Source organism: Quercus robur, chromosome 5, assembly GCF_932294415.1.
Source record: "Quercus robur chromosome 5, dhQueRobu3.1, whole genome shotgun sequence".
Classification (NCBI taxonomy): domain Eukaryota; kingdom Viridiplantae; phylum Streptophyta; class Magnoliopsida; order Fagales; family Fagaceae; genus Quercus; species Quercus robur.
In genome coordinates, this window is record NC_065538.1 from 69,800,358 (window position 1) to 69,822,655 (window position 22,298).

Sequence of the window (22,298 nt, forward strand, 5' to 3'; positions counted from 1 at the left end):
ATTTTACTTTTTTGCTTTTCTATTTTTTTTTTCAGTTGTTAAAATTATTAAATTTGAACATGTGTGTCATATTTCAAATAAATTGTTTTTTTGATATCAATCTTAAATTTAAATCCCCCTCCCCACTTTTTGTGTGAAAAAGAAAACTTATAAATTATCTTTTATATTAATAATTAGTGGAATGCTCATGTATCTCAAAAACACATAACTAAAAAAAAATTAATATTAAAGAAAACACTATTATTTTTTTGCCGAATGGAAAAAAATAAAAATAATTTTAAAAAAATGGTTAAAATTTTTGTTGCTATGGAAGGAAAAATTTAGAGTATCTCTTATTTTCTTGCTATGTAGTTGTCCAAAATTTTTTATAATTAAAAATATAAAACTAAAGAAATAAAATTGTTTATCTTTGAATACAGATAAATAATAAAGATTAAATATTTTATTAAACCACTTCTTAGTTAACAGGTTAATAAATTAATTCATTAAAACCTTTACTTAATGAAAGAGGTTAAATGGATAATACCTATATCCCTTTCAAAGAAGATTGATATATGGAATTAATCAAAAAATGAGGTGGAATGTCAAATGAGAGAATTTAAAAAAAAAAAATGTCACTTTTGAGTTTTGACGTTCTTACTTATATATATATATATATATATATATATATATATATATTGACACACAATTGTAAATCCATCTCAAAACATATGAAAGAATCCCAAAAATGAAGTCATTTATCTACTTTACTTAATTTCCATAATATCCCTCAATTATAACCCATCAAAAGGCTTCTGGCAAGGAAGGTTGTAATATTTATCTTGTATCTTTTTCATACGTGACATTTGCAAAGTCGTCTATTTATTTTGTATCTATTTTACGATTAGGTTGGAAATTAGTAGACAAATATCTCTTTTTGTTTTGAAACGTAGACAAATATCTCTTAATTTTCCTCTTTACTTTATTTTTCAATTCACATGTGATAAAAAAATTAAAAAAAAAATCATGTTTCGTGTATGTTGTAAGGTTGAATTTATTCAACCATCTAATTGGCTTTATTCCGTGCCAAATTTGCTTGTAATTCAGCATTTAGTAACCCTGTATTTAGGTGGGATTGTTGTAAGGGTAGTGAGTGAGATAGAGTGAAGATTGCTCAAGAGTGTGCAAGAAAACAGAGTGTCGCGGCTGGGACTCGCGGGTGGACTCGCGGCTGCAAGTCGCCAGAAGCTGCACACGTGCCAAGCATGCTGGAAGATGAACAGTCATGCTAGCTGGAGCACTACAGGACAAAACAGGACAACTGGCCATACGGTTAACTCGCGACTGGATCTCGCGACTTGGTCAAGCCGCGAGTTCAAGCCGCGAGCCACCCCTGTTTTGGAAAAACCTGACGTTTCACATTCCTCTTCACTCCAGTATAAATACCCTTTTAACCCACGATTGAAAGAGAGCTTCCAGAGAGAATTTTGAGAGAGAAACCCTAAAGAAAAACCAGATTGTTTCACCCACAATCTCTACCTTAGAGTCTCATCAAATTCCCTCACTCTCTTCCTCTCCATTGTCAAATCCTTGAGAGACATTATACCAAACCTGGTTCTCACCATCATCATCTCTGTGAGACAGTCGTTTGGAGTTCTGGGAAGCAGTTAGGAAGGAGCCAATCTTCATTGGTTGATGCTACGGTGTAGTAGCGGAATCCGGAAAGTTAGAAAAGAAAAAGGTTCGGCGCAACCTCGTTGGAGCAAGAAGCTTGGAGGGCTTAGGTGCATTGGGTAGATTAGGCTTGGAGGGTCTATTGCTGTCCTTGTATCCCAACTGTATTTTCTAGTGGATTGATTACCGCTTGGAGGGCGGCGGAGAGGTTTTTCGCCGAGGTCTTCGGTTTCCTCTTCGATAACACATCTGGTGTTATCTCTGTGTTTGCATCTTCCTTCCTCTCTATCTCTGCCTTTATATTATCTGCTGTGGTTTATTTTGTTATGGCTTAGATAGTTGTTTAACCAATTCCATATTATAGCATATGTTAAGTTTCCGCACACTAGTTGTTTGACATATTGCTTGTGTTGGTTAAGTTGGTTTTTGGGGGTCTAAACGTTCAAAAGTGTTTTTGTACACGTTTTTGAACTTTCAATTGGTATCAGAGCGGGTACACAGCTGTTTGGTTTCATTACCATTGTGTGATCCTTGACTCCCTTTTTGAGATGGATAGGTCTCAATCCCTTAATGCACCTCCATATTTTGATGGAAGTAATTATGCGTTTTGGAAGGTTCGTATGAGAGCTTTTCTATGCTCTATTGATGAATCCGTGTGGGATGCTGTTGAGATTGGTTGGACCAAACCTGAGGCAGCCAAATCCACATGGGATAAGGCAGCACTTACTGCATCTAATGCTAACAGTAAAGCACTAAATGCTATTTTCTGTGGTGTGTCTCCAGATGAATTTCACAGGATTTCTCACATTACCATTGCCAAAGATGCATGGGAGATTCTAGAAACAACTTATGAAGGCACGAAGAAAGTGAAAGATACCAAGTTACAAATGCTGACCACTCGGTTTGAGGAGCTCAAGATGAGTGAGGATGAGTCTTTCGACTCTTTCTATGGGAAGCTAAATGAAGTGGTTGTCAGTAAGTTTAACTTGGGGGAGAAAATGGAGGACTCAAAGATTGTGAGGAAGATCCTTCGATCATTGCCGGAAAGTTTTCGTGCTAAGGTGACAGCTATTGAAGAGAGCAAGGATCTTGACGACATCAAGGTACAGGAGCTGGTTGGTTCTCTACAGACTTATGAGATGTCGCTGCCAAATCAACGGAAGAGTAAATCCCTTGCTCTAAAGACCATTAATGAGAAGGTGGAAGATCAAGGCTCATCGGGAGAAGATATGGTGGACAAAGATGTAGCCTATCTTGTTAAAAATTTCAGAAAGTTTTTGAAATTCAAAAACAATGGAAAATTTGATGATAAGAGAAAATTCCAAAATTCTGGAAGGGAGAAGAGGGATTTCAAAAGGAAAGATGGAAAAGAATCCCAATCCACACAAGGTGTCACTTGTTTTGAATGCAACGGGCATGGACACTTTAAGAAGGAATGTCCTAATTATTTGAAATCGAAAGGCAAGGTGTATGCCACGACCCTAAGTGACTCAGATTCGTCTAACTCAGAATCTGAAGAAAGCTGTGATGGAGAGGGGAACTATTCAGCTTTCATGACTATTGCTCATGTTGAGTCGTCGGATGAGTTGAATTTGCTTGTACAAGACCTTGGAGAACATAGTGATGATGAATCACTAGGAATTGTTGAAGAATCAGAAGCTGAAGAAGAAGAAAGCACAGCAACTCTTCAAGAAAATTACAACTCACTCTTGGAGAAGTCGGGTGAATACACAAGGGTAGCCAAGGTTGCTGTGAGAAAGATGAAGAAGGCTGAGGAGGACTACAAAAGTCTCCTAATCCGGTATAGGGAGGCCAAATGCGAGATTGAAACTCTGAATGGTGAGCTCTCCGAAGCTTACACTAAAGTGAGATTTCTTGAGAATGAGGTTGTGCAAGCAAATGCAAAAATAGAGAGGGTCACCACCAAGAAGCTAGATGATGTTATATCATCTCAAAAGAGCTTTTCAGAAAAATCCGGACTGGGATATACCGGGGGAAGTAGTTCATCTGGAAATGTCACTAAAGAAGTGAAGTTTGTGAAGGCCAAAGATCCAGTTGTAGCTGACCCTACTGGTGTGAAGCTCGAGGTGGAGGAGAAGAAGAATGTGGTGGACCAACGGATGCTGAATCATCGTAATCAGTCTGTGGGCAGGTCTGAATCTCGTGCCAAGTCACGTCCACGACCACAAAGAGGTCCTAGAGGAATGTATGTGTGCCATTATTGCGGACTTCAAGGGCACACTCGACCAAATTGCCAAAAGCTGAGAGCAAAGAACAGTGCAACTCCTCAAAGGTCAGGAGGACCAAGAATTGATAGGAGAACTTGGGCAGGTGATCAACCTAGAGAGCAAAATGGAGATCCCGGAATGATGAACGTGATGAAGATGATTGGTGCATTCACCAACTGCTTGGAAAGCTTCTCACGAAGGTTTGAAAGCCCTAACTCCCGTACCCAATCCTTTAAGGAAATCACCCCAAACGCAAGTGACGTGTGGGTGAAAAGGGGTACTCATGCATAAGCATTACAACATGTCCATGCATTAATACTTCCTATGCTTTGTGACTATGTTTGTGTGGTATGCTTGTTGTTTTTGACTTTGGTTGTTTGCTTGTCTTCTTGTGAATATTTCTTAATTGTGTTTTATCAATCTTTTTGTTTCTTGAGTCAAAAATCCAAAAATTACATAAAAATTTGAAAATCAAAAAGCTTGATTGACTTTGTTGAGTTTTGTCTTAAAACTCGTTTTGCCTTGTACCTTTGTGCTAATGGCTTTGTGCATTTTCGAGCATTGCTTGTTTTCATGCACTCATATCACTATGGGAAAAATCTTGAAATCTATGTGATTGTTGTAAATAGATCTTCAAACTTGTCATGAATGATTAGTGAATGGCTATGTTGATCTTGAAACATGCATAGACTTGTGTCTATATATCTTCCCACTTTTTATTTTTTTTGCTAAAAAGAGCTCACCAAATGTAAATCTCCAAATGAAAAGAGATATTGAGCTGCAAAAGCCTGTCGCACATTCTAGTATTTGACTAGGAAAAAGGGTAAGCGACCTTATATTAAAAGTGAAATTTCATTCAAAAAGGCCAAAGGCCTGTTCTTCAAAGAGAAATGTTACATATCCCTCTCACAATGAGAGATGATTGTCTCAAAAAGATCAAAAAGATCAAATGTTATGATTGAAAGTGGAGTCAAATGAAAAGCTCCAAGTTATGTTATCAAGTTGTGTGGGAGGTCATATATACATATTTCTATAATTGAGATTGGTCACATGATCTAGTGCTAATTGTGTATGCCTTGGTTGAATTGATCATTGAAGCTTCACATTAGACAAAGGACTATCTCATTGTTGATATCCACACACAACACACAAGTTTGTGTTCAATAAATGCCATATTCATTTGTGTGATTGTACTTGATAAAATGTGTTTTCACATGCTCAATCTTTGTTAATTCAAGCACAAAAAGATTTTTGAGTGTTTTAGGTGTTTTTGGAAAGTGTTTTGTTGGAAAAATCTGAAAATTTCAAAAATACAGTTTTGCCCTGTTTTGGCGGCTCAGTCGCGGGTATGTCAAGTCGCGAGCCTCAGTCGCATCTTCGCTGGTCATGTTTGGCGACTTGTTCGCGAGTGGAAGGTCCAGTCGCGAGGATCACTCAGAGATTTTCGCGGCTCAGCTCGCGACTCACTCGCGGGTAGACCTTCCAATCGCGAAAAACACTTAGAAAAATTTTTCAAAATTTTGTTCTTGAGTGATTTGGCGGCTTGAGCTGGCGACTATGTGGCGACTTAATCCAGTCGCGAAAATCGCGTGTTTTGCAGAAACAGGAGCAGTTTTTAAACCTCTTTCAGTTTTTCCCTCGAACTTTTGTAAACTGTTCATCTTCTCTTTAAACTGCTTTTCCATTCCAAACACTTCGTGAATCCATTTTTCAAACCCCTTTGGTGCTTCGTTTCTTATCCAAATCATCAAGAAAAGGTATGGGTTTTGCTTTCTCAATCTCATTTTCTTTTTCCTGCATATTTCTGTTACTGTTTGGTCTGGTATTGTATTCGTTATACTTATCTTTTTGTGTAATGGGTATGGAGTGTCGTGTTTGCTATTGTTCTCACCTGTTTTTCATGCTGAGCAGTCACAATGTGTTTTTCTTTGTTCTGATTTTTGCTTATTATTGAATCTGAGAATCTTTTCTCACTACAAGAAAACTGGGCTATTGCGGCGGGCGAAAACCGCCGCTAAAGCCCAAAAAAGCGCCGCTAAAGGTACGATCGACCTATAGCGGCGGGTGCTATTGCGGCGGGCCATCCCGTCAGTGTTGCAGTGCCGCTATAGGTCGATTGCGGCGGTCGCAAAAAGCGCCGCTATAGATGTGCCTTTTAGCGGCGGGTGAAGGTTTATTGCGGCGGGCATAAAACCGCCGCCATACGTGTTCAGAATTCATGGCATTGACTTTTAGCGGCGGGCATGACCCCGCCGCTATTGGTGTCTACCTTTAGCGGCGGGCAAACAGCGCCGCTATAGGCAATTAATCAAAACAAACTAATTGCACTTGTAGCGGCGGGCGATAAGCGCCGCTATAGGGAATCATTTAAAACATAAAATGCGCACCTTTAGCGGCGGTTTTTGCCCGCCGCTATAGGTCTATTTTTTTCCTTTTCTGGTGGGTTTTAAAACCACATTTCTATTACAAATAATCCTGTAATAATTTTAGCCCCCACTAAGACAATACCACAAATTTAACCAGATAACACCACAATTGTCTCAAAACTAACATTATATTAACATAGAAATATATTATCAAATACATAACAATGTCTATTTATCATAAAATTAACAAAAGAAAAAATGTGGTCATTTTTACACAGAAGAAGTGCCATCACACATTGCGTGATACAAGGAGTGCCTTCAATCCACAAGCTAGGCAGATTCAATAAAATCATAATTTAAAAAAAGTTCCTCATTTTATTCCTTAAGCATTCTTATGGACATCCACACAACCAAGAGTAATATTTTGATAAATATCATTAAGCAACCAACACATATTTAAGTGTTTGCCAATGATAAATGGCACTCAATGCTTGTTATAAAACCACATTAACAACTATGTTGAACTTAGGATACCTCATCAACACGGCACAACAATTCTTGCAGCAAATTAATATTCACATTAAATTGAAGAAACCAATGATTCTAAACTCACATTTTGCATATAGGAAGTCCATCATTCCCTTCTCCAAGTCCAGCTACACAACAATGAAAGAAATTGCATAAGTTAGGACTATAATGCAAAGTTACCAAGTCAAAATACATAAAGTTATTATTTTTATCCATGCTTCCAGAACATATCCTTCAATGCATTAATGGGAAGAGAACAAGCTCTAGAATTGAATAAGGATTTCTATCTCATTCTTAGATTTTTTTTTCCTTCTCAATTGGTAATTACACACATTCAGTAAGTCATGAACAATAAAAATTTCTCTCAAACTATGCATTTTTATGAACCAAACCCACTTAAAATAAAATGGAATAAAACTACTAATCACTCACTTTATTCTGGAGAGAAATTGATGAAGTTGGTATCTACCAAAACCCGATAAGGCGGTCCCAATGAGGTGTTGTAATTGAAGAAAAGTGCCAATGAAACCTTCGGCCTATATCGCACAAAATTAAACACATTACAACACAATATAAACCCTTACAAATCCCAAAGCTCCTATACCCAAAATTTAACACCAAAAATCTATATATATATATAGGCTTTCATAAATACTAAAAAAATTCAAAGGAAAACTAGATAAATAACAATGATAAACAACACAATAAGGCTTACACATTTCTGCCAAATCAGCATTAATATTGTTGATTCCTTATATAAAATAAAAATCTTTACTGGAAAATAATTTTAGAGAAAGAATAGTGCTTGAAATTTTCTTAACAAATTGACATAAAAACTTAGTAATCTTTAGTATCTGCCTTAAGGGATTAAAGTGATAGTGGATGCACAAAAGTATGTCATATCAGTCAAGAGAAACTGACTTTTAATTAAATTTTATTGCATGGGAAGAAATAATGAACTTACAATGATCTCTGCAATAACTCGTGGCTGTCTTAATGGCTTTAGGATGAAAGCCTGACCCCTTGTAACTACAACTACAAGGCATATCTGCAAAATGGCAAGAGGCAGTGAAAATTGAAGAGGATCATCTCCCTGAAATATGCCATTTGAGGTAGGTTTCATTGGGGATGGACATGTTAGTCCAGCTGTAGCGTTGGAAACCATTTTGCTTTAGCAGAGTCTACAAAAGTTAGTTTACTTCAAAGCCTGCAAAGAGAGACATCTTATCAGACTCAAAATCTAAAACATTAGACATTAGTTTGCATGGTATTCCTTGTTTACCACCAAAAGAATCCACTAGCATTCTCTAGATCATACCAAACAACTTTGAACCTACAAATCTCTCTCTCACACACACACGCGAACACATGGTGGAGACCCACCTTCCATCTCTAATGATAATTATATTCTCTAAAGATGATATCCATAAGTCTAATAAATAAATAAATAAACCAGGGAAAGAAGTCCAAAAATCTACTGCTTCTATTAAGGCTATCATCACAAAAATTTACCTGATAAAATTGACCCAGTTAAGTTAATGTTCCACTAAATTCTATAACCAATCTATGCATAGATTTTAATGTCCCACTTTTGAGTTTGACATCAATCAAACACAAACTCATTTATAAATTTTGATCACAAAAAATAAATAATAAACCAGGAAAACAAGTCCAAACAAACTACTGCTTCTATATGGCATTTATCACACCACTTTTAACTGATAAGATTGCCCCACTTAAGTAAATGGTCCACTAATTCAATAACCAATCTCTTTTTTTTTTTGAGAATGCAATAACCAATCTCTGCAGAACATGGTTCATACATTATCATTTAATAATCTCTAAACAAAACCAGTCCCTAGAAATATCTAGATTAAAATATACAATTTTCTTTTTCTTGACTTCAAACAAACTGAAACTCAATAATAAGTTTTGATCATAAATAAATAAACCAGGAAAAGAAGTCCAAAAATATACTGCTTCTATTAAGGCTTTCACACACAATTTTTACCTGATAAAATTGACCCACTTAATCAATGTTCCACTAAATTCAATAACCAATCTTTACATAAATTTTCATTTAATAAATCTCTAAACAAAACCAGTCCCTAGAAATATGCATATGCATGTGTGTTTTCCTTACTATGCACAAAACACAGTACTCAATATCTATATATCTAATAATGAAACAAACGCAACCCATCAAAGCATTAGATTTCTAAACAACAAAAAAACAGACCCCAACTGATGAATGGAGTATAATGGTTACCTGGCTATGGCCAAAACTCGCTGACACAAAGGATCAGATTCAAACCAGCGCTTTTAAGTTGAGCGGAGCAGAGGTATTTGAAGAGCCAAAAGTTTTGCTTTTGTATTTTGTGTACTGTGAAGTCAGAGAACATAAAAGTAGTAGTGTGAGTTAAGGCTTCGGTGGCATTTTTATAACTTATATACAGAGTAAACGCTGCGAGAAATAAGGAAGAAGAATTCTTATAGCATGAACTTTGTCAACTCCTTCATCGGTTTATGCGCGTACAGATATATCCTAGGCCCCACCAACACATCTTAGAGTCAAACTCGGACACAGCACAAATGGCTCATGCTCTGTCATACATGTTGCAACTAGTGACTTAAGCAATGGTTATATTGTGTTTAAATAAAATAAATAAAACTCTATAATCAAAATATCAACTAGTATTGCCTTCAAAAAATAAAATATCAAATGGTATCTTTTTTATTATTATTAAGACAGATTTATTTCAATTAGAATTCTATTACTTAAGTTTTAACAAAATTTAAAAAACCAACTCCAAATAAAGCTTTATGACCAAACATTTCAAATATTATTATTACAATAAATAAAATTTACATCTAACCTATTGTGTTTGTGTCAACTGTCAAGTGGCTCAACCTATTATATATTACACGTTGGGAAATTAATTTGTTTTTGACTTTTTGGAATGTATTTCATTCATTATTATAAGAAAGTTAATTTATTGGGTGAAACTATATTAAAATTTCCAGTGAATAGCTACTAGTCTAAGGATCTTCCCAATAGCCTCTTCCTTTGGGAATCCTGTGACTAAATCCCCATTACAATTTTTACTTATCTAATGGGCTATATTGGCTTAATGCTAAACCATATCTAATTTTCCATATTCCCATTTTATTGTGCTATCTCTAATTAGCCACAAAGCCAACATGTTCCCCAAAACATTATGGTACTTTACACAAACAGATCATGTTCATGACATTAAATGACTAAAACTAAACTACCCTTGTGATAAAACTGAAAAGTCATGAGTATCATACCTCTACGCCAATATGGGACTTTACAAACCGGACAAGTGGAGCCCGATTTCATCAATTTCGAAATGCACAAACTGAAAACAATCAGAAAAAAAAAATTAGCTTTAATTATTTTAATCAAATAAATAAATTGAACCCATTTGAACTGTACCAGAAAGATTAAACTCACTTGCGAAGCCACTGGCAGCCCAACAATCAAAGACCCGATTCGGTTGGCTCCTTGGGTTGTGCTCGATTCAGCTACGCTCAGAGATGCAGAGGCTGAGACTGAGGAGCAAATGACGAGGTTTGGGCGGTAAGGCGAAGAGAATGGAGCTCAACGGCGTCCTCACTCCTCACGGCATCTTCACAGCGGCGAGGCGAATCCTCACAGGTCCTCACGGCGGCGAGGCGATGGTCAGAGTGAACCATGGCGGCGAGGCGAGCTTCTCAACGGCGGCGATGGAGCACAACAGAGAACGGTGGAGAGAGGGAGAGAGAGAGAGAGAGAGAGAAAATGAAAAAGACTAGGGGAAATGGGAAATAGGGAGGGGCGGCTGAATGAGAAACGTTAGGGTTTTATGTTTTGTTTTAAATAGAATCAAAACGACGTAGTTTTCATAATAATAACTTAAAAATTGAAAAAAAAAAAAAAAAAAAAAAAAAAAAAGAAGCTTTTGTGGAGGTTACAACCTTGGACAGGACCCTGAAAATCTACATGGCACGTGTAATATTTATAAATAGTAATATAAATATTTATATTTAATATAAATAGTAATATTAAATATTTTATAGTAATATTAGTCAGCTTTGGGGGGAAAAAAGCTATAAGTGAAACACGTTAGGAGGGAAACAAATTTTTGGAAAATTTTGGGTGGGAAAAATAAAAGAAGATAGATTTATTTTGAGGAAAAAAATAAAAATAAAAGAAGACAATGTTTAATTAATTACCATTTTTTACTAGGAATTACCATTTTGTTATGCATTTTGTAATTGTACATGAATCAAACTCATCTATATATCTAAGTGAGTTAATGAGTGCAAAATATTAAGAATCTAATATTAATGAGCTATGAAATAAAATTTAAAAACAAAAAACAATCACATATACTCAATAAAATTCACCACACAACTTTCTCAAAAAAAAAAATATACCACATAACAAAAATTATCACACGTTCTTTCTTATTAAAAATTTTAAAAAAAATGATCATAGCTATTATTAAATTTATGTAAGAATTTTAATATGTGACTAACTATGTTTACTTTTTTAAAAAAATAATATGACTAATTCGATGGTCAGATTGAGAGAACATAACCATTTAAGTACATAGCATATGTCCATCATGCATTAGACTTAGATTTGAAATCTAACCGTTGGATTTGAAGAGTGTAATGAAAGGTTAATTCTAGTCAACAATGGTAACAATCAAACGGTAGATTTGTCAAAATTCATATCGAATTAAGAAATATAGAATTGGATTCAAGTTACACTTGATATAACTCTAAAAAATGTTACACCAATCAATAACTTATTGTTAAATTCATATTTTGAAAATACAACCGTTGGATCACATTTTCTATATGTTTTTAACGTGCATGCCAATTTTCATGCCAATCGGATGTAATTTACCATTTAATCTTTAAACTCATCTTTTATGTGTTATTTTAAACTACAAAAACTTGAATTTAAACAATAAATTGATGACATGACAATTAATCTTTGATCACCTTGAAATTTTGTATGCTTGAAAAATATATGAAGATAATGTAATCTAACGGTAGATTTGTCAAAATTCACATCAAATTAAGAAATATAGGGTTCAGTTCAAGTTACACTTGATGTAACTCTAAAAAATGTCACACCAGCCAATAACTTATTGTTGAATTCATATTTTGAAAATCCAACCGTTGGATCACATTTTCTATATGTTTTTAACATGCACGCCAATTTTCTTGCCAATCGGATGTAATTTACCCTTTGATCTTTAAACTCATCTTTTATGCGTTATTTTAAACTACGAAAACTTGAATTTAAACAATTGTTTGATGACATGGCTATTAATCTTTGATCACCTTGAAATTTTTTAAACATGAAAAATATATGAAAATAATCTAATCTAACGGTATATTTGTCAAAATTCACATCAAATTAAGAAATATAAGGTTGGGTTCAAGTTACACTTGATGTAACTCTAAAAAATGTCACACGAACCAATAACTTATTGTTGAATTTATATTTTGAAAATTCAACCGTTGGATCACATTTTCTATATGTTTTTAACATGCATGCCAATTTTCTTGCCAATCGGATGTAATTTACCCTTTGATCTTTAAACTCATCTTTTATGCGTTATTTTAAACTACGAAAACTTGAATTTAAACAATTGATTGATGACATGGCTATTAATCTTTTATCACCTTGAAATTTTTTAATCATGAAAAATATATGAAGATAATGTAATCTAATGGTAGATTTGTCAAAATTCACATCAAATTAAGAAATATAAGGTTGGGTTCAAGTTATACTTGATGTAACTTTAAAAAATGTTACACCAACTAATAACTTATTGTTGAATTCACATTTTGAAAATCTAACCGTTGGATCACATTTTCTATTTGTTCTTAACATGCATGCCAATTTTCATGCCAATCGGGTGTAATTTACCATTTGATATTTAAACTCATCTTTTATGCGTTATTTTAAATTACAAAAACTTGAATTTAAATAATTGATTGATGACATGACTATTAATCTTTGATTGCCTTGAAATTTTGTATACTTGAAAAATATATGAAGATAATGTAATCTAACGGACGATTTGTCAAAATTCACAATGAATTAAGAAATATAGGGTTGGGTTCAAGTTATACTTGATGTAACTCTAAAAAATATTACACCAACCAATAACTTATTGTTAAATTCTTAGTTTTAAAATCCAACCGTTAGATCACATTTTATATTTGTTCTTAACATGCATGCCAATCGGGTGTAATTTACCATTTGATCTTTAAACTCATCTTTTATGCGTTATTTTAAATTACAAAAACTTGATTTTAAACAATTGATTGATGACATAACTATTAATCTTTGATCACCTTAAAATTTTGTATGCGTAAAAAATATATGAAGATAATGTAATCTAACGGTAGATTTGTCAAAATTCACATCGAATTAAGAAATATAGGGTTGAGTTCAAGTTACACGTGATCTAACTCTAAAAAATGTTACACCAACCAATAATTTATTGTTGAATTCATATTTTGAAAATCCAATCGTTGGATCACATTTTCTATATGTTCTTAACATGCATGCCAATTTTCATGCCAATCAGATGTAATTTACCATTTAATCTTTAAACTCATCTTTTATGCGTTATTTTAAATTACAAAAACTTGAATGTAAACAATTGATTGATGACATGACAATTAATCTTTGATCACCTTGAAATTTTTTAAGCATGAAAAATATATGAAGATAATGTAATCTAATGGTAGATTTGCCAAAATTCACATCGAATTAAGAAATATAGGGTTGGGTTCAACTTACATGTGATATAACTCTAAAAAATGTTACACCAACCAATAACTTATTGTTCAATTCATATTTTGAAAATCAAACCGTTGGATCACATTTTCTATATGTTCTCAACACGCATGCCAATTTTAATGCCAATCGGATGTAATTTAACATTTAATCTCTAAACTCATCTTTTATGCGTTATTTTAAATTACAAAAACTTTAATTTAAACAATTGATTGATGACATGACTATTAATTTTTTATCACCTTGAAATTTTGTAAGCATGAAAAATATATGAAGATAATGTAATCTAACGGTAAATTTGTCAAAATTCACATCGAATTAAGAAATGTGGGGTTGGGTTCAAGTTACACTTGATGTAACTTTCAAAAATGTTACACTAACCAATAGTTTATTGTTAAATTCATATTTTGAGAATCCAACCGTTGGATCACATTTTCTATATGTTATTAACATGCATGCCAATTTTCATGCCAATCGGATGTAATTTACCATTTGATCTTTAAACTCATCTTCAATACGTTATTTTAAACTACAAGAACTTGAATTTAAACAATTGATTGATGACATGAGTATTAATCTTTGATCACCTTGAAATTTTTTAAGCATGAAAAATATATGAAGATAATGTAATCTAATGGTAGATTTGTCAAAATTCACATCAAATTAAGAAATATAAGGTTGGGTTTAAGTTACACTTGATGTAACTTTAAAAAATGTTACATCAACTAATAACTTATTGTTGAATTCACATTTTGAAAATCTAACCGTTGGATCACATTTTCTATTTGTTCTTAACATGCATGCCAATTTTCATGCCAATCGGGTGTAATTTACCATTTGATCTTTAAACTCATCTTTTATGCGTTATTTTAAACTATAAGAACTTGAATTTAAATAATTTATTGATGACATGCCTTTTAATCTTTGATCACCTTGAAATTTTGTAAGCATGAAAAATATATGAAGATAATGTAATCTAACGGTAGATTTGTCAAAATTCACATCGAATTAAGAAGTATAGGGTTGGGTTCAAGTTACACTTGATGTAACTCCAAAAATGTCACACCAACCAATAAGTTATTGTTGAATTCATATTTTGAAAATCCAACCGTTGGATCACATTTTCTATATGTTTTTAACATGCATGCGAATTTTCTTGCCAATCGGATGTAATTTACCCTTTCATCTTTAAACTCATCTTTTATGCGTTATTTTAAACTATGAAAATTTGAATTTAAATAATTGATTGATGATATGGCTATAATATTTGATCACCTTGAAATTTTTTAAGCAAGAAAAATATATGAAGATAATGTAATCTAACGGTAGATTTGTCAAAATTCACATCAAATTAAGAAATATAAGGTTGGGTTTAAGTTACACTTGATGTAACTCTAAAAAATGTTAAACCAACCAATAACTTATTGTTGAATTCACATTTTAAAAATCTAACCGTTGGATCACATTTTCTATTTTTTCTTAACATGCATGCCAATTTTCATGCCAATCGGGTGTAATTTACCATTGATCTTTAAACTCATCTTTTATGGGTTATTTTAAATTACAAAAACTTGAATTTAAATAATTGATTGATTACATGACTATTAATCTTTGATCACCTTGGAATTTTGTATGCATGAAAAATATATGAAGATAATGTAATCTAACGGTAAATTTGTCAAAATTTATATCGAATTAAGAAATATATCGTTGGGTTCTAGTTACACTTGATGTAACTCTAAAAAATGTTACACCAACCAATAACTTATTTTTGAATTCAAATTTTGAAAATCCAACCGTTGGATCACATTTTCTATATGTTTTTAACATGCATGCCAATTTTCATGCCAATCGGGTGTAATTTACTATTTGATCTTTAAATGGGAAGATGAAAAAATAGTGGGAAATTTAAATGTCTATTGCGGCGGTCCAACCCGCCGCAAAAAGGTGTACATATTGCGGCGGGTCAGTGACCCGCCGCTATATCTAAGCTTAATGCCGCTAAAACAGGTCTATTGCGGCGGGTCGTTGGCCCGCCGCTGTAGCACGCTGCAAAATACTTGAGCTATTGCGGCGGGTAAGTGACCCGCCGCTATATCTAAGCTAAATGCCGCTAAAACAGGTCTATTGCGGCGGGTCATTGGCCCGCCGCTATAGTACGCCGCAAAATACTAGAGCTATTGCGGCGGGCATATGGACCGCCGCAATAGATCTCATGTATAGCGGCAGGTCAAAAATGCGCCGCAATAGGTGACCTATAGCGGCGGTTTTTGCACCCGCCGTAATAGGCCCGCCGCAAATGCTCAGTTTTCTTGTAGTGTCTGAAATGGGTTTGGTGTCTATGTGACTTACTCGTTACACTTGCCTGAATATTGATGTTGGTGTTTGGTTTTGGTTGCTGAGTTGATATGATAACATAATGTATGATTATCAACCACGTGCTCCAGTGTGGATGTTTGGTTCCTTCTTGATTGAAATATTTTCCCCATGTTCATGTCTCTGATGGAGTGATTTATGCTATCTGCTCTAAATGTTCAAATGCTGTATCTTATTGCATATCATGGTCATGTTAACCTGTCTCAATGACAGTTTTGTCAGTTGTGTTGTCTATCTTTGTCTTGGTGCACTTTCACCAAGTTTGATGCACGTATTAGTTTGTGCTTCTGAGTATTGTTGGTAGTTTTGGTTGGGTCTGCACTATCTTCAGTCTGGGTTTATATATTGAAATATTATTTACACTGAATCTTGTTGACAATCTTTTGTGGGGTATTGTTGCTTGGTTCTTTTCTGTTGGCCTGTTCTCTTGCAGATGTCTCGTCGATCTACCAGGGGTAAAGACATTGTTGCTGACGAACCAGCAACCCCAGTTGCTAAAAGGACTCGTCTATCATCTCAAGCATCTCAAGATCCCAATGAGGATAGATTCAGAGTTCCCCTTAACTCACACGCCTACTCAAATGTGTTTGACAAGTCAACAACTATAGTGGAGCGGGTAGTAGAGTTCAACACCTTAGGGACTACTTTCATCCCTCGAATCTTTGAAAAACGAGACTGGGCAAACTTGTTCGGAAACTTTGATGATCCAATGGATGAGCTGGTCAAAGAATGCTTCTCCAATGCATCTGATCTTGGACCTATCCTCATTTTCTGGGTCAGAGGAACAGAGTTTAGTGTTACCCCAGACTCCATCGCAAATCTTCTCGGCATCACCAGACCTCAGAATGTGAATTTAACTCCCTATGATGAACGAAATCCAGAGGTTGGAGAAATTTTACAAATCCTAGGACACGATCATGAGGTATCCAGTGCAGGAACTTCCATCAGCACCGCAAAATTTGCACCTGAGCTGACCACACTGAAGTTGATCATGTTCACCAATCTCTACCCACTGTCCAACACTACATTCATCAATCTTGGGAGAGCTATATTTCTGTGTGATCTCATTACCGGAGCCCCCATTGATATATGTGCTCACATCTACTACAACTTGAGGAAGACCGCGTGTCGATCTACAGCTCGAGGAATCATTCCATTTTGCAGTCTCGTCATGAAACTTATTCTTAGTGCAGGCATTACTCCTCCTGCAGATGGTAAAATGTTGACTCGTCAACGTCCCATTTCTTTGTTCACTCTTCAAGCGAGCAGAAGTCACTCCTCCAAATCACCAAGAAGTGCTCACATCTCTCCGGTTACTTCATCTGCCCCTGACTCAGAGACACCTGCACATACCACATCTGCATCTCGTGTTGTTCCTGAAGCTTCACCGGCTGGTATTCCGCAAGCACAAACTGCTTTTCATACTGACAGAGTTGGCAGTGTACTTGAGCATATTCAGAAACGCGTTGATGAGCTTGTGGCACTTCTCTACTCCACAAACAACCATGTCCAAATGTGCCTTGAGACTATGGAGAATCAGCTAGATGAGATTCAACGAAAGTTGGACGAGAGTCTTTAGCTATTCGTGACAAAAAGGGGGAGAGCATTCAGTAAGGGGGAGAAAAGTTCAAAGGGAAGTGTGCATAGTGATAAGGGGAGTACACACATACTTTTGTCATACTTTTGCTTTTAGTCTTATCTTCTAAACTTATGGTTTTTATGGTTCTGATACACTGTGTTTTGGTGTATAGCTGTTTCTAACTCTTTTCATATACTCTTGGTTTAAACTTTAATATATGTTTGATGATGTTATTCAGGTATTTGTTGGTTTGTACCCATGTGCTTTTGTAAGCTTTCAGGGTTATTGTTTTATGCATAGTTTGTAGGCTTTATGGTATGTACCTTGCTTAAGTGCAGCCTTTATGCTATGTTGAAATCAGTACCTTAATCTAAATGTTCTGCATTTTGGTTTATGTACTGTCACTCTTGTGCCCTTGTAGGATTGTTCCTATATGCATATGCCTTGTGTGCTATGCATTGGTTGAGTGTTGAGCATACAAGTGTCTTGCCTTGTGCTTGTTAACTTGTATGTCCTTGTGTTCATTCCAAGTGTGAATGAGCACTGTGATCACTACCTTGTGGTGTTCACTTGGTTGATCAAGCCATGGTTTGTTTATTAACTCCATCTTTGCTTGATCTCATATTGCCTGTTTCATATGCATTTATAATTTTCTGCTTACAATGATCATGGTGTATTGTTGTGTTTTAGGAGTTTATGTTCATATGATTCAAGTGCTTCACAGCTTCTAGAGTTAGGTGTGAGTGAGTTTTGTTCAACTGTTCCCAACTCACATGTTAAGTCTAGAGTCTGTTTTAGGGTTTTGTCACGGAATAGCCAAAGGGGGAGATTGTAAGGTTGAATTTATTCAACCATCTAATTGGCTTTATTCTGTGCCAAATTTGCTTGTAATTCAGCATTTAGTAACCCTGTATTTAGGTGGGATTGTTGTAAGGGTAGTGAGTGAGATAGAGTGAAGATTGCTCAAGAGTGTGCAAGAAAACAGAGTGTCGCGGCTGGGACTCGCGGGTGGACTCGCGGCTGCAAGTCGCCAGAAGCTGCACACGTGCCAAGCATGCTGGAAGATGAACAGTCATGCTAGCTGGAGCACTACAGGACAAAACAGGACAACTGGCCATACGGTTAACTCGCGACTGGATCTCGCGACTTGGTCAAGCCGCGAGTTCAAGCCGCGAGCCACCCCTGTTTTGGAAAAACCTGACGTTTCACATTCCTCTTCACTCCAGTATAAATACCCTTTTAACCCACGATTGAAAGAGAGCTTCCAGAGAGAATTTTGAGAGAGAAACCCTAAAGAAAAACCAGATTGTTTCACCCACAATCTCTACCTTAGAGTCTCATCAAATTCCCTCACTCTCTTCCTCTCCATTGTCAAATCCTTGAGAGGCATTATACCAAACCTGGTTCTCACCATCATCATCTCTGTGAGACAGTCGTTTGGAGTTCTGGGAAGCAGTTAGGAAGGAGCCAATCTTCATTGGTTGATGCTATGGTGTAGTAGCGGAATCCGGAAAGCTAGAAAAGAAAAAGGTTCGGCGCAACCTCATTGGAGCAAGAAGCTTGGAGGGCTTAGGTGCATTGGGTAGATTAGGCTTGGAGGGTCTATTGCTGTCTTTGTATCCCAACTGTATTTTCTAGTGAATTGATTACCGCTTGGAGGGCGGCGGAGAGGTTTTTCGCCGAGGTCTTCGGTTTCCTCTTCGATAACACATCTGGTGTTATCTCTGTGTTTGCATCTTCCTTCCTCTCTATCTCTGCCTTTACATTATCTGCTGTGGTTTATTTTGTTATGGCTTAGATAGTTGTTTAACCAATTCCATATTATAGCATATGTTAAGTTTCCGCACACTAGTTGTTTGACATATTGCTTGTGTTGGTTAAGTTGGTTTTTGGGGGTCTAAACGTTCAAAAGTGTTTTTGTACACGTTTTTGAACTTTCATATGTAGATGTTATATGAAGACATGAAGAAACGGATTGAAAACACTACAAAACTAGGTCAAATATCCGAAGAAATAAGCAAAGAACCAAGGGATTCAATGAGTGGATATTGGTTGCAAGCCGACATGATCATCAAACAATTCTTCAAGTACATACCATATATTCTCTTTTCTCATGAGCTGAATATACTTAATTGAATAATTAAATTTTATTTGATTTCATGGTTTAGTTAATTAATAATAACTAATTTATAGATACTTATTGATGAGAGAGATTCTGAGGCTGTGGACATTCAAGGACAACCTTTGCCTGCTTTAGTATACTTGGCACGTGAAAAGAGAACCCAATACCACCACCATTTTAAGGTAGGAGCCATGAATGCATTGGTAAGCCATACATCATATCCACATGCAAAATGCTTCTCCAAACTAGTTCTATTTTTTGTAGTCTCAACACTCGATAGCCATAAAATCCATATGTCATAGGTTTGTAAGTATTTTGTACTCATAATTATTTTTCATAATCAAACATATTAGATAAGGGTGTCATCGAGGATAAGCAATAGTCCAATAATTCTTAACGTGGATTGCGATATGTATTCAAACAATTCAAAGTCAGTGAGAGATGCTTTATGCTTTTTTATGGATGAAAAAAAGGGAAATGAAGTTGGTTTTGTACAGTTTCCACAAGCATTTGAGAACCTAACAAAAAATGATGTTCACAGTAGCTCCTTGAATGTAACAATGCAGGTAAGCATCAAAAAATTACTTGGACTAATTCCAATATGTTCAATTGAAAATGTGTTAGAGAAGACATTTTAACAAAATTTATACCCACGGTATACATTGAAATAAAGATGGAGATGCCAGGATTTGATGGGAATGGTGGGCCTTGCTATATTGGTACTGGGTGCTTCCATAGAAGGGAGACTCTTTCTGGGAAAAAGTACAACAAGAATTTTAAGGAAGATTGGAAGAGATGGAGCAATAGAAGTGTAGAGGAGAGTACAAGGGTACTAGAAGAGACAAGCAAAGTCCTTGCAAGTTGTAACTATGAAGAGAACACTCAGTGGGGAAAAGAGGTTTTTGTGTGTACAATTCATTTGAACCTCTTATATTCTTATTTGTGATGTGTGTACAATTCATTTGAACCTCCTATACATTTATTTGCAGATAGGTGTGAAGTATGACAGTGCAGTGGAAGATGTATTAATAGGATTAGCCATACAATGTCGAGGTTGGAGATCCATATATTTCAATCCAGAAAGGAAAGGCTTTCTTGGAGTTGCTCCCACAACACTACTACAGTCACTTGTACAACACAAGAGATGGTCTGATGGTGATTTTCAAATATTTGCCTCTAGGCATTGTCCCTTTGTGCTTGGATATAAAAAGATTCCCTTAAAACTTCAACTTTCGTATTGTATCTATCCACTATGGGCTCCAACCAGCTTGACTACATTGTACTATGTTATTGTGCCATCTCTATGCTTGCTTAAAGGCATATCCTTGTTTCCACAGGTAAGAGACATTTATTTTTTAAATTGAAGTTGTGTATTATTGTTGCTAAACTATCTTCTAAGAATAGAATCATCTTGCACAAACAGATTTCAAATCCATGGGTTCTCGCATTTGTATTTGTCATCTTTCTCCACCGTGCATACAGCCTTGGAGAATGTATTTGGTTTGGGGGCACATTCAAGGGTTGGTGGAATGATCAAAGGATGTGGCTATATAGAAGAACAACTTCCTACTTCTTTGGCTTGTTGGACTATATCCTAAAACAACTGGGGTTTACAAAGTCGACCTTTTTTATCACAACAAAGGTGGCTGATAATGATGTGTCACAGAGATATGACCAAGAGGTCATGGAGTTTGGTACTTCATCTCCAATGTTTACCATTTTAGCAACACTTGCGTTGCTAAATGCCTTTTGTTTCTTCGGAGGACTGAAGAGGGTGATTGCCGATTTGGAAATTATGGTTTGGGAGCAATTTGCATTACAGATGCTTCTATATGGTCTGTTAGTTTTTATCAACCTTCCTGTTTACCAAGGACTTTTCTTCAGGAAAGACGTTGCTAGCCTGCCACCTTAGTTTCATACCAATCAACTATCTTTGCTCTATTGGCTTGTGTAATAGCCCTATATTAATTTCTATGTTTGTGCCTCACAAAACTTCTTCTTGCTAAGATATACTCTGATGGAACCATATCTTGTCAAAAGAATTTATCAGGATTTGATTTTTATCTTCGTTCTTCTTCTATTTCTTCGTCTCCTTTTTTTTTTTTTTTTTTTTTTTGGCTTCATTACTCAAATTTATTAATATTTAGAAGTTGAAAGTTGATATTTATTGTTGTTATGCTGTTGTTGAACTACATCATTATAGCAATGCAATCCATTTTTATACACTTATGAATGAAACATAACTAGTTTAGATTGGGAGTGCATATTCTAAATTTGAATTTATTAAAAAAAATATATAGATTTCAATCTTGTGGCATTAAAAATTCAACACGGAGAACTAAATGCTAAATTTGGCTAGAGTTGGAAGTCTTGCTAGCTTTAGGGTGTGTTTGTTTGGAGGGATTTTACGGAATATGAAAAATTGATGAGAGAAAAGTGGAGAGAATATTTTTAGTGGGTGTTTGATTGGGAGGGATGGAGGAAAAAAAAAGTGGTGAGGGCTGGGTGTTTTCTCCCAGGCTCACCAAAATGTCTTCTACCCAAAATGGGGAGAAAACTGAAAGGAAAACTCTGTGTATAGAGAAGCCAAAAATGCCCATGTGCAGGTGCA

General features: G+C 35.4%; 1 protein-coding gene and 1 pseudogene across 5 annotated transcripts; one reads left to right on the forward strand and one right to left on the reverse strand.

The window, feature by feature from the left end:
* Window positions 1-21,754, forward strand: part of LOC126726870 (cellulose synthase-like protein E6) — a 29,913-nt pseudogene extending 8,159 nt beyond the window's left edge.
* Window positions 6,603-10,630, reverse strand: LOC126726872 (cation/H(+) antiporter 17-like). 5 transcript variants are annotated; one of them, XR_007656083.1, is made up of 7 exons: window positions 10,254-10,617; window positions 10,088-10,158; window positions 9,279-9,379; window positions 9,045-9,158; window positions 7,740-7,982; window positions 7,208-7,311; window positions 6,603-6,903 (listed from the first exon to the last, which is right to left on the reverse strand). XR_007656083.1 is itself a non-coding variant. In XM_050432280.1 (4 exons), exons 2-4 carry the CDS (start codon window positions 7,938-7,940, stop codon window positions 6,882-6,884), a joined length of 327 nt encoding a protein of 108 aa, XP_050288237.1. In that variant the 5' UTR covers window positions 7,941-7,982; window positions 9,045-10,081; the 3' UTR covers window positions 6,603-6,881. The 5 variants fall into 5 exon arrangements, 1 of the variants encoding a protein (XP_050288237.1); XR_007656081.1 differs by having other exon boundaries at window positions 9,045-9,379; window positions 10,254-10,630; XR_007656084.1 differs by lacking the exon at window positions 9,279-9,379 and having other exon boundaries at window positions 10,088-10,105.
* Window positions 21,755-22,298: the final 544 nt, after the last annotated feature.